This window comes from Ceratotherium simum, chromosome 2 (assembly GCF_057802395.1).
Source record: "Ceratotherium simum simum isolate JZ-2026a chromosome 2, ASM5780239v1, whole genome shotgun sequence".
Lineage (NCBI taxonomy): Eukaryota > Metazoa > Chordata > Mammalia > Perissodactyla > Rhinocerotidae > Ceratotherium > Ceratotherium simum.
Window position 1 is genome coordinate 22,685,665 of NC_141901.1, and position 12,697 is coordinate 22,698,361.

The 12,697-nt window shown below is 40.7% G+C and overlaps 1 protein-coding gene across 2 annotated transcripts in view; it reads left to right on the forward strand.

The window, feature by feature from the left end:
- PTPN14 (protein tyrosine phosphatase non-receptor type 14) overlaps positions 1-12,697 on the forward strand; it is a 176,354-nt gene that overhangs the window by 109,944 nt on the left and 53,713 nt on the right. For both annotated transcript variants that reach the window (XM_087439116.1, XM_004424908.3), the window contains exons 4-5: positions 8,714-8,811; positions 11,693-11,760. In XM_087439116.1, the coding sequence (XP_087295242.1) occupies positions 8,714-8,811; positions 11,693-11,760 (166 nt within the window). The remainder of the gene's footprint in view (positions 1-8,713; positions 8,812-11,692; positions 11,761-12,697) is intronic.

A 12,697-nucleotide genomic window follows, 5' to 3' on the forward strand; every position in this document is an offset into this window, starting at 1 on the left:
AATTTCAAAACATTAGCAGTCATTCCCCCTCCCCTCTTCCCCCAGCCTCTGGCAACTGCTAATCTTTCTGTCTCTATGAATTTGCCTCTTCTGGACATTTCATATAAGTGGAATCGTATAATATGTGGCTTTTTGTGTCTGTCTTCTTTTACTTAGCGTAATCTTTTCAGAGTTCATCCATGTTGTAGCATGGATTAATATTTCATTTCTTCTTATGGCTAAATAATATTCCATTGTATGGATAGACCACATTTTGTTTATCCATTCATAAGTTGATGGACACGTGAATTGTTTCCTCTTTTTTGGCTATTATGAATACTGTTGCTATTCATGTACAAGTTTCTGTATGAACATGTGTTCTCAGTTCTCTTGGGTATATACCTAGGAGTGGAATTTCTGGGTCATACAGTAACTCCATATTTAACTTTTTGAGGAAGTGGCAAACTGTTTTCCAAGTCATTGGAGATTTTTAAGAGAGAGCAAAACAGACTCAGATTCTATTTTAACGTCACACGCTTTAGGACAGTATTTTCTTTGGAGGCTAGGTATTTCTGCTCATGTTGTCATGTTTTCCTACTTCAGGGCATCACAGCCCACAGCAGTGAAACCTATTTGGCTCTTTTAAATCCCACCCGTGTGATTGCTGTAAAGGAATCTGATAGCATAGAATGGGAAGGAAAGAAGTGGTGTCAGGGTATTCTCTCTCCCTCTATGCTGTATTGTAGAGAATGACTTTTTCTTTTTTAAAGAGAACCCCTCATTAAATGATAGGCTATTATTAGGGAGTTTATTGTGCTTATAAACTGTACTTGGATTCCCTGTAATTTGTTATAATTAATGCAAGAGTTCAAGAGCAGAAAGCAAGGATCAGGTTGTGGCATGCTTTTCTGTTTGGCAATACCTTGCTATCATTGGCCTTTTTTCACTAGTAGTTAAGGCTTGTGTGTGTTTGTGTGCATTTAAACAAACATTATCCTTTTTAGGAAAGAATTGCAATCCTTTGACTCACTGAAACTTAAGGAGTCTCGGTAAGAAGTTAGGTGTCTCTGGCAAAAGAGGGTATTGATCGGTGAATGTTGGAAACCTCTGGAATTGAACTTTTGCCGAGGCACTCTTGTCTGGATGTGTTTGAGTATACACATGTTTGTATTTCCGTGCATGCACATGTATTGGCTTGTGATGTGAAAAAGACTAGAAGAAAAACTTTCCCTTTTAAGGGTATCTTTGTCGAGTTATAGTTTTAGTCTTTTCCTTTTTTCTCCCGCTTGTTGGGTTATTTCAGTTTTGTGTAGTTGCTGGAGTGTTGCCTTTGCAGTTTGCTTGGCATTTGCAGGGTTTTAATTGATTGTCAACTTGAACAGTCATTAAATATAAAAGCTTTTAGATAGTGCATGGGTCTGGTACAAACACATTATTGTACCTGAATAATCATAAACTGAAATCTTCCCAGGGGTTTTGAGGCTAGAGGGACAGAGGGAGGGGGGCATTCAGGTTTATCTAGTTGCATGCCTGAGTACATACTGTTTATCTGGTCCTGCAGACGGAGAACAGGGTGGGCCATCCTCTCCATTATCTGGATTTACAGCTGTGAATACCCTTTGGAATGGATGGAATGTGCTGTTTCTCTCCTGTTGGTATCTCTGTCAGTCTAGGCGTGAAAATTATGCTCCTTTGCTGTCCTGTACCCCAGAATTCTAGGATAGCTTGTCGTAAGTTCCCTCTTTTTTGTCTTTTATAGTAGAGAAACTTGTCCATTTATTTCTTATTTGCCTGATAAAATGTCAGCCAGAGAGCAGTGCTAGTGCTTTGGTACATACTGCACTGTCCTGGGAGAACTGGGTTCCAGTACCTTCGAGCAAGATTCTTCTGAGATTGTTAATTGTAAATGGAGTTTTCTAGTGAGGAAAGGGCATTTTAAGTCTCACCCTTTTATTAACGATAACAATGACAACACGATCTGTCTGTTTCTCTCTAGTTCTAACACCCCAGTAGTTTTGTGGAAAGGCTGCACAGACTGAGGAATTTAAGGATGTTGTTGATATGCCCCCCTCTCTAAATTGTCACATCCCTACTGCCCATGTACGTGGGAAGAGAGAAGTTGGTTTCATCTTGAACTGGAGGAGGGGAAGGCAGACAGGAGCCGAATGATACTAACAGTGATACTGCAGGTCGGTAGTTACAGCTTCCAGAATGCTTTCACTAACCCATTTTTAACTGTGAGGAAACCTTTTCTTTCTGTCCCAGATCCCCTTGGGCAATGCGGATAAGAAGAGTAATGCACGGGTGATACGTGCTGATCATACAGATCATCAAGGATTATTAGGGTAGCAACAGAATGAGTAATGCAAGAGTGTGGACTGTGTATGACAATGATAATGACCTGCAATTTACTTTTTTAAAAAAAATCTGCACTTGGGCCCCATTTGTAGCCCTGCCGCTGGATATAGTCCCTTTTTCTAGGTAGGAGCCTATAATCGGAGACCCCATCTCTAGATTTTACTTTTGTCCCTCTGTGCCTCTTATAAAATTGTTAACCAGTAGTTAGGATGCATAGCTCTGTCTTCTTTCCCTTCCTTCTCCTCTGGAGGAGGAAAGTGAAATATCCCAGAGGCAGCTGCTGGGACAAAAAAACATCTGAATAATCCGTGGGCCAAGGTATAAAATGTGCTGTCATATATTTTTACAAAAAAGCTTCTCATGTCAGTGTTTGCCTCAGATGCTGTGGCACAGACTATCTAATAGGGGGCGGGAGGGCAGCGTGGTTATCAAAGCCCTTCCTTAGAAGCATTGGGATCATAAATATGACCAGGTAGCAGTGTTTTTATTTTCAGACTTCACTGAAACCGATGACTTGCTTGCCGTGGCTGGGAATCAGATGCCACTCTCATCATGGTCTGGTTGTCATGTGGGAAAGGAGCTCCACGCCCTGGTTTGTCTGGCCCTGCCTTCAAGGAGCAGTGTTACCTTGGGCAAATCATTCTCCTCCCTCAACACAGTTTCCTTTCCTAAAAACAAAAGGGTTGGACTTGGATTATTGAAATCCTTCCCTCATTAAATAGCTTAGGCTAAATCCTGCTGCAACCATATATGACCCCCAGATCTCTGTGGCCTTCCAAAACAAGGGCTTGTTTCTTGCCCACCTTACACGTGTGTCTGCTGTCTCCACTGCCTTCTTTCCCTGAGCTCAGGCTAACCGAGCGCCGTGCCTACCTGGACGCTGCAGGTCTCTGGGCACAGGGAAATGGAGGTGGGAACCAGACACTGGCTCGGAAGGCTTCTGCTTGGGAGTGACGCGTGTCACTTCACCCCATAGCTAGTCAGCACAGTTAATGAGGTAGGCGGGTATAACCCTCTTGCAGGGGAAGCTCCCTGGAGAACAGCAGCAAACATTTGGAACAGTAACAGTGGCCTCCCACCCTTCTGTCTTCATCATTCTGTGATTTATGGTGAGGGTGTTGAGTCCTTGGGTAGAAGCATGACCAAAATCAGATCTTCAGGCTTTCTTATCTTCATGGCTGTTCCCTGTTTGAGGCGCTTCCGCTGAACTGGACTTGGAATGAATATTGCACTTGTGGGATGGGTGGGAGAAATATTTTAAAAGCAATGCGAACTCGGCCTCTGAGTTTCTCTCGTCTTATTTGTGGTTCTGTGGTAGTACAGTCTATACTTTTCAGAACACCACATGGAATCTCTCAATTTGAGAAGTATTAGCAGACCTGCGAGTAAAACATAGTTGCCTAAGTGCTTAGATAAATTCCTCAAATATGAATTAAAAAGAGAGATTATAGATCTTAGCTGTACATCTGTAAACGTTGAGGATAATGTTATGGGGTGTAATTTTGAAAGAGTTCTTTGATACCACTGTCGGAGTACTGAATGCTCTATTGATTTGACGCGATATGGCATTTTTTAAAACTTTTCTTTTCAAAATCCTAGGGGGAGGAAGGAACATGGAAATGTCACTTATTTTCTTGAGATTAGGTAGAAATATTCCAGATAGATGAGACCTCCAGAGACTGGTTCATAGCATCTGTCAGTTTCTAGTTGTCACGTTTAATATCTCTGATTATCAGGAAGCCTTTTCTGTTTCACCCAGCGAAACCTGCATTTAATCCACAAATTAATCTTCTCTGTAGCTTAAAAACAAAAAACTTTGAAAACAAAAATTTTACCTTTATTCAACAAGCATAATTATGTTCACCAGTTCTTAGAGAGAAAGCAGAATCCTAACCTAAAACCATTCATCGGACCTCAGCAGTCAGATGGACTATTTCCAGGTCTTTGAATATGAAAAATATTAAAAAGTTCTCCTTGTGAGCTTGGGTTTTCAAAGAGGATCCCTTTGGAAAGTTGGCAAATACTTACTTTCCTGGCACCAGGATTGGTTTTTTTCTTTTCCCCTCCACCCAAAGCTATGACAGGGTGGAGTATACTTCCATGAAATTGCATGTTTCCAAAATAGAATTCACTGTTGTATTTTACTGCTGTTAGAATCAAATCTCTAATCAAAAATAAGTAAAAACCAAACATTCTAGAAATAGAATTTCAGCTCATGTTCTCTAATTTAGTTTTATATAAGATAGAATTATTATATTTTATAAAGGTGCCTTTTGAGCAAAAATGTAGCAAGCAGAGGCCAACCCAGTGCCGTAGTGGTTAAGTTTGCGCATGCTGCTTTGGTGGCCCGGGGTTCGCCGGTTTGGATCCTGGGCACGGACCTACTCACTGCTTATTAAGCCATGCTGAGGCAGCATCCCTCATAGAGGAACTAGAAGAACCTACAACTAGGATATGCAACTATGTACTGGGGCTTTGGGGAGAAAAAAAGAAAAAGAAGAAGATTGGCAACAGATGTTAGCTCAGGGCCAATCTTCCTCAAAAAAAAAAAAAAAGTAGCAAGCAAACAATTTCCAAAGTGGTCCACATTTCATTCTCGTTTCTGCTGTCTCGTGTAGTAATATCCACAATCTCATGTATTAACGCTCCCCAGAGTCTCTCGTAGTCTGTATGGCTTCCAGGAAAGAGCACTGCATTCTTCAGTTCTTGGTTTTATATCCCAGTACAAGCCGGTATCCAACCTAAATGACTAGGAACAATCCTGGTGTTCCTTGCTAGTGGATTGGGGATTCATTGTTGCTTAGGATGGGATGGATCTGTAGTAGAACTTGCTTGTACATTATAGAAGTGATAGTTGTAGATGGAAGTTGGGATCAGCAGGGTAAGAAAACTAGAACTATCATTTCCTGGATCCTGTGGATTAATTAGGTGGTGGTCTCTTCCTAAAGATATCAGCCGATCATTTTCACCTCCAACATGACATATAAAAAGACTAGCTATGGCAGATAATACCGGGATAACACCTTATAAAATGTTTTACTTGTCAGTTCTTAAAAATTGAATCCTCAATAGTGTGCTAGCGAGAGGAACGTGACAGCAGTGGTCTAAGAGATGATGAGCATCCTGTAAGGCAGAGATCGTCTCAGACCTCTCTAGAGTGTCCCGTGGCATCCAGCTGACTCATACATGGAGGAAGTGCTTAATGAGTATGTGTTAATATCCATGTGCCTCCTGGGCTTGTAGAGCAGCAAATGAATCAAAACTGCTCAAGATGGGAAGGAGTGAATGGCATGTAGAAGAGATTCAAACATTGCATGATTAGGAGGAGTAGGTGAACTTCACCATCCTCTTTCCTACCTTGAAATTGTGTATTCTGGTTTTTTGTTTGATTGTTTTGAGAATCCCGTTGTACCTTTCTTCAGTAAACTCTAAGATTCCTTTCTATCCTGAGAGTCTGTTTTAAGTTCTTTGGTAGTTTTGTTTATTTGTTTTTGATATCCTTTAACTTTTCTGAAGAAGGGCGCAGTGGGATTTTCTGGCAATAACATCAAGTTAACACTTTTCCTCATCGCTCTTTTATTCTTATTTCCCCAGTTTTGAAAGTCTGGTCTTCAGATTCTAAGTGGCTCCTCCTCTTCAAAGACCTGTCTGCTTTCATGATGAACCTTGGTGCTTACAAGATCTTTTGATGACCTAGGACCCCTTCCTTGCATAGGTTTGCACAGAAAGGTGTTCTCCTATCTAAGAACCGGCGAGGGTGTAAACATAAAAGATCTTTCATAAAAGGCTCACAGGCAATTCCTGAGGTCTCTTGAAGGGAAGGTTACCTCATATAGTTGAGTGGATGTTTTACTGTTTACTAGAGAACTGGCCCAGAAGTACAAAACAGGTGCGAGAGGAAAACCAAGAACCAGCTGGGGAACAATGAAAAGCATGGCAGGAACAATCTTGAAGGAAGGGTGAAGAACACAGACAGGAAACCTGTTGTGCTGCATGGTATGAGAAGAAAGCATCTGAAGCCCATATTTTTCTCCTGGTTCAAGTTTTACTGAGCTTCCTCCCAGGAGATGAACAAATAGTGTGCATCATTAGATTATGTTTTTAGACATAAATCTGTTAAGTAAGGCTATAAAACCCTGAGATTTGCTTATGATTGACAGGGAGCACGCTCCTTGAAGCGAAGGTGTGAAGGTAAAGCATTTTTGTTGGAGCTCTTGGTTTGCAGAGTGAAACTGTGGAACCTGAGATCCTTGACACATGCCATATGTAGACTGGCTCTCTTTTCCTCCTTTGAATGGGAGACAGGCAGGCAAACAGCAGGGACTTGGATGGTGGAGTGCATGGGACTACCCTTTTGTAATGTTCACTTACTTGAGTGAAACATTTGAAAGCACGCCCGAGCTTGAGTGAAACATTCAAAAGCACGCCGGAGCTCAGGGGCTTAACTTTAGTGAACAGGGGAAAAAACGAACCCAGAAGACAACATGGCATATTTAACTGTAGCAACTCAAATTTCTTTAGTCTTCGATATTTTGATTTAGTCTTGTGATGTTACTTTAAATTCATATACAATTATAGCTTCAAAGTATTTTCATTTACTCTGATTCTCTCCTATGAAGAATGAAGAGCCAGGTCATGACTTCCCCTTTTCCTTCCATGGTATATTGTTGCCAGAAACTCTTCAAACATGCACACACGCACACACACACACGCGCATGCGTGCGCACACACACACATATGTGGTGCCTTCAATTTCACAGGGTTTTTAAAAGTATCCTACCTAGTATTTCTTCCTTGTTTGTGCACATTCAGAAACAGCAGAACTGCCACTTCATTACCAGCAAAAGACTTTTAACCACAAGTTCTTACATGTAACCTCTTACCTATTTGTTGGGATTTAGAATCCATGATACCTCTGACCAGCTAAGGACCTAATGACTAGGTGAAGGCAGAGTAGTGTCCACTGATCTCAGAGTGGTAAATGGACACGAAGGTTTTCTAACATATCAGGGACTTGTCTCTGAAAATCAGTAAAGACACTTGTTATATACATTAATTGATTTAGTCAAATGATATGAACAGGAAGTAAAATTACTGATTCAGTAGTGGACCCTATAAAAGGATTATGAATATTTTAGGTGACAGATAGGATGGGAGTAGGAAAAATAGGTTCTTTTTCTATCGTATTTAAGTTTGACTCAAAAGAATTTTTAAGTAACTGCAAGTGTTGGTCCTTCTGATTTGAGTATAGGTTTTTCCCACAAAAGAGAAAATGGTTGTCTTTACTCTGTCCAGTAGACCCAACAGGAGGAAAGAAGTAGAGACTATACCGTAGTGGGTGGAGAGCCTGATTCCTTCCCTCAAACAGGCATTGGATCGCTGTGTAATGATATCTGTGATGTCAAGCTAGAGCCAGTGATAATTAGCTCTGAACGCTGATTGCCTCTCTCCAAAGAGTTGGGCTTTGGCTCACTCCTGAGTTCCTTGATTGACATGTCAGAGTTTAGAAAAAGTAGAGAGTTATGGTTACTAGGAGAGAAAAGGTTGTTAGTGTTTGCCAGGAATTAATGCTGCGAAGGTCTGACTGTTGTAGAGGTGATGGTGTTTTAAGACTATGGTCAAAGAAGTGGAGTCCTGGGAAGTGAAGGTTTGGTGTGAGGAGATTTCTAAATGTTTAGGTAATTCTAGGAGTGCAGTTTGATTGGCAAGGAAACAGTACACTGTATTAGCTTCTGAGAACAGTGGTCTAGTCTGAGGTTCGATGCTGTATGTGGGCACATTCTGTCCGTCTGCACTTTGCTGGTTTGGGAGTGTACTGGGGGTTGGAAGGCTCAGTATTGCGTTCAATTAGAATTTTATGAGTCACAGACATGTAGGGTGAACCTTGCTCTGAAAAGCTTTATCCTATCCATTAGCAGGATTCCCGATTCTGTGGCCCTTTTGTCATCTACCCTACCAAACATCTGAGTTTAAAAAATGATGTGTTTCCAGAATTTTTTCAGGAATGCACACTGTTGAATGTAGCTTTGGCAGCTGTGTTGTTGTGGGTCTCCAGGTGTGGAGGAGCATTTTCGTTCTTGGTCTCTGTTAAGAAGAACTGGTCCTTATCAGTGGTTCATCCTGCTGGCCCACAGTGAAATGGTTTGATGAAAATGCTCTCAAACTCAGAATGAATGGGATGTGGCACCTGCCACATCAAACAAAGATAAACACAGGCAGAGGTCACTTTCCATCTTTTATAGAGCTGACCTTTATCAAAATCACCTGTGTATCCTGCTGTGTACACAGGGTTTTACATCTAGAGGCATCAGCGTTGTGGGAATATATTCCAAGTATGTGCTTTTAAGGTTGTTTGTTTCCCTTTTCTCCTGAACAGATATCAGTATTACCTGCAAGTCAAAAAAGACGTGCTTGAAGGGCGGTTGCGGTGTACGTTGGAACAGGTGATTCGGCTAGCCGGCTTAGCTGTGCAAGGTAAGAGAGAGTGATGACCGGCGTGTGAAATTCTACTTCCTGTTTGGTTATGGTGTTGCTGACTTCTCAGAGGGAAAAGTTAGATTTACTTGAATGATCCCTTAGTAATGCTCACTTTTCATTTCAAGATATCTTATGTTAAAAATGCAGTGAGTGGGGGCCGGCCTGTTGGCGCAAGCAGTTAAGTGTGCGTGCTCCGCTGCGGCGGCCCGAGGTTCGCCGGTTCGGATCCCGGGCGCGCACCAACACACCGCTTGGCAAGCCATGCTGTGGCGGTGTCCCATATAAAGTAGAGGAAGATGGGTATGGATGTTAGCCCAGGGCCAGTCTTCCTCAGCAAAAAGAGGAGGATTGGCAGATGTTAGTTCAGGGCTGATCTTCCTCACAAAAAAAAATAAAAATAAAAAAATAATAAAAAAAAAATGCAGTGAGTGATTTTTGGTGGCAGGATGGTAGATTTCACAAAGCTGTTTGCAAAATTGCTCATGCTTATATAATATCGGTTTTATTGGAAGAAATAGCAGCTTTCATCCTGTCTTTAATTAAAGCGACATTTCAGGGTTTGTGGAACATTTTCTCAGACTTATTCCACTGCCCAATGTGGTCATATTTTGTGGCTTGATGTTATCATTGTGTGACTTTCACATCAGTTTCTGGTGTGATAGCTTTAAATGTTATAGTGTAATTTATTCTTATACAGTTAAAGAGATAAATTTAAAATGTACAATCGTCATGTGAAATAACAAATGTGTATTGGAGTGAATTTTTCTTTTAACCTGTCCTACTTAGATTTATTAGACAGCTATTTTTATCTTCTCTAAATTGTGGTATATATATATATATATATATATATATATAAAACATATATTTATGTAATATGTTACATAAATTTTTACATATTTCTACATTATTTTTTATTGAATGGTGGTTTAATTGTCTTTAGTCATATTGAAAACAAGAGATAATATAATTTTTTAAGAGAAACATTTTTGCCTTTCAGTCATTATTTTCTTTAAAATCAGTTAATGTTCAAATGTAAGCCTGCCTGACGCTGAGTCCTTGCTGTGTGGACTGTTGTTCTAGAAGCTGTGAACTGAACTTCCCATCCCAGACTCTGAACTGAAATTGAACCTTTTCAGTTCTAAACTGTCTAAGAGGCAGCCTTCCCATGACCTCTTTTCTTCTAGGCTATTAGCAGTTTAGCAATTTTTTTTTTTTTTTTTTTTTTTGGTGAGGAAGATTGTCCCTGAGCTAACATCTTTGCCAGTCTTCCTCTTTTTCCTTGAGGAAGATTGTCCCTGAGCTAACATCTGTGCCAGTCTTCCTCTATTTTGTATGTGGGACGCCACCACAGCATGGCTTGAGAGCAGCGTATATGTCCGAGCCTGGGATCTGAACCTGCGACCCCCGGGCCACTGAAGCGGAGGTCTTGAACTTAACCACTACACCACCGGGCCGGCCCCAGCAGGTTGGCAGTTTTTGCTGGCCGTATGATTCCTGTGTAGTTAGCTTCTATTGCTACCCTATGGATGCAAGTGCGCTAAATATGTTGTATCCTGTCTGTCCAGTTAAAGACTGAAGGGGAAGAAACAATGCCCAATTAGATAGAACAATCAGTGGTTATAACAGAAAAACCATTGAAATAATGGGGAAGACACCCCTAACAGGGAGGAGAAAGAAAAGATCCAGTATGTCCCTCGTCTTCAAATTGGGTCTTTCTCCTTTTAAAAAGCTTTTTTTCTGTTCACTTTATTTACTGTTTTTTCCCCTCTCACTCTTCAATCATGAGGCTTGTTACAGGCATCCTGGATATTGGAGGACCCTGGTGATAGCTTTCAGGCTGAATGGCAAACTTAACTCTGGATTCCTTTTCCATTGGGTCCTTGAAGCTGGCTGTTCAGTCTGATGAAACCACCTCTAGTTATAATATTTGTAAAATAATTTTCCTTGAGAGCCCTTATTGGGCAGTTAGAAAGTTACATCAACAGAGGTATAAGTTGTGATGAAATATGATAACTGATGACTAAACTTGAAAATAGGCAGAGTGTGCATGATCTTGGCTCTTCCTGAATGCCTCACCTAATTGATAATTAGGTGTGTGCTGAGTTGGTAGGTGGATCTTTGCCTTCACAGCAGCATCTTTACACTGGCCTTCTGTGTGGATCCTTGCATTCTGCATCTCTTGTTACCTTCAGGTTACCTGAATCTGTTTCTACCTGATGCTAAATCTTTTACATGAAATTAAAATTTCATACCGGTTTTGTGTTTTTTTTGAGAGTGAGTAGATTATTAGAAGCAAGATATTCATGATATAGGTTTGCTGTGTTCATTTTGCATGTGCACAAACATACCATTGTGAGATGAAAACAAGACAAAACAGAATTCTTGGCATCTTGCAACATGTGAAGTTGTTTAGGAGGTGGAAAGATTTGCAAGGTTGCTTGCCAAGGGTGATTTACAGTGGGAATTTCCAGCTGCAAATATATGAAAAGATGCAGATGGTTTGGCTCTTCGGTTCTAAATTAACCTTGAGTTAAAAAGTCCCCTTGGCAGATATTCTTAAGATACGTGTTGATGCATATTTAACAAACAGATAAATACAGGTTTGTTTTAAAAATTTAAGATAGCCTTTAGGAATCACTTTCTAGTTTCCCCATTCTTTCTAGAAAATTGTGTAGTAGTGCTCACATGCTGATATTTACAGTATTGCTAAGTAAAAGTGGTAGTGCTATCAAATACATCTTGGCACAGTTTTTATTTAATAATAGTGCAGAAATAGGGTGAAGTGGGAGGAATAAATGTGGTGATAAGGGTACCCTATCTTATTCTGTCTTTAATGTCATATAATAGATACCACCCCTCCCTCTTCTTTTCCTCTCAGCTGATTTTGGAGACTATAATCAGTTTGATTCTCAAGATTTCCTCAGAGAATATGTGCTATTTCCTATGGTAAGTGTAATTTCCTTTTTCTTAATTAATTTTCTACCTTCTTTGGACATTTAATTCTTTGCTTTGAAAAATCTCAGAGGATTTTACAGACACATTTTCCCCGGGGAGGAAAGTTCATTGATTTATAAAGTGGAGACGAGTGCTATAAAACACTGAAAAGGGAGAGATGCCTCCTCCCACCTCAAGACACTTCCTGTCCCCCGCCCCCACCCCCGGTGCCTTGGCCGTGGCTCTCTTCCTTTCTGAACACACTGAGCTTGTTCCCATCCCAGAGCCTTTGTACTTGGGCTTCCTCCGCCTGGCATGCGCTGCCCCAGATCTTCCTAGGACCTGTCATTCACGTCACTGATTCAAATATCACCTCCTCAGAGGGGCCTTATGATACACTCTAACCATCAACTACTTCCCACTAAATCACTTTTGATGTGTGTACTTCAGAGTTCTTTTAGTACCTGAAATTGTTCATTTTGTTTTTATTTATTTTTTTATTTTTTTGTCAGCCGGAATGTCAGCTCTGTGTCCCTAAGCAGGGACCCTCTCTGTCTTGTTCACTGTTGTCAGACACGTGGTCTGTGCTCATGAAAGTTCGTTGAATGAGTTAGTGAAGTAAAATATCCATTCCTGGGTTAAATTAGTGATGAGGCTAGGTTTTAATCCCTGGGGAATTTTTGTTTATTTGGTTTTTGGTAGCTTCAGGGTAAATCAGAAGAGTTTTAATGAGGAAGGATTAAAACATTTGAAAAGCCATTTTAGGGAAGGGCTATATACCTGGTCCAACATTCTGACTCTGATTTTAGAATTCATGATTATTCACCACTTATTTTTTTATTTTTTATTTTTTTTGTGAGGAGATCAGCCCTGTGCTAACATCCGCCAATCCTCCTCTTTTTTTTGCCGAGGAAGACGGCCCTGGGCTAACATCCGTGCCCATCCTCCT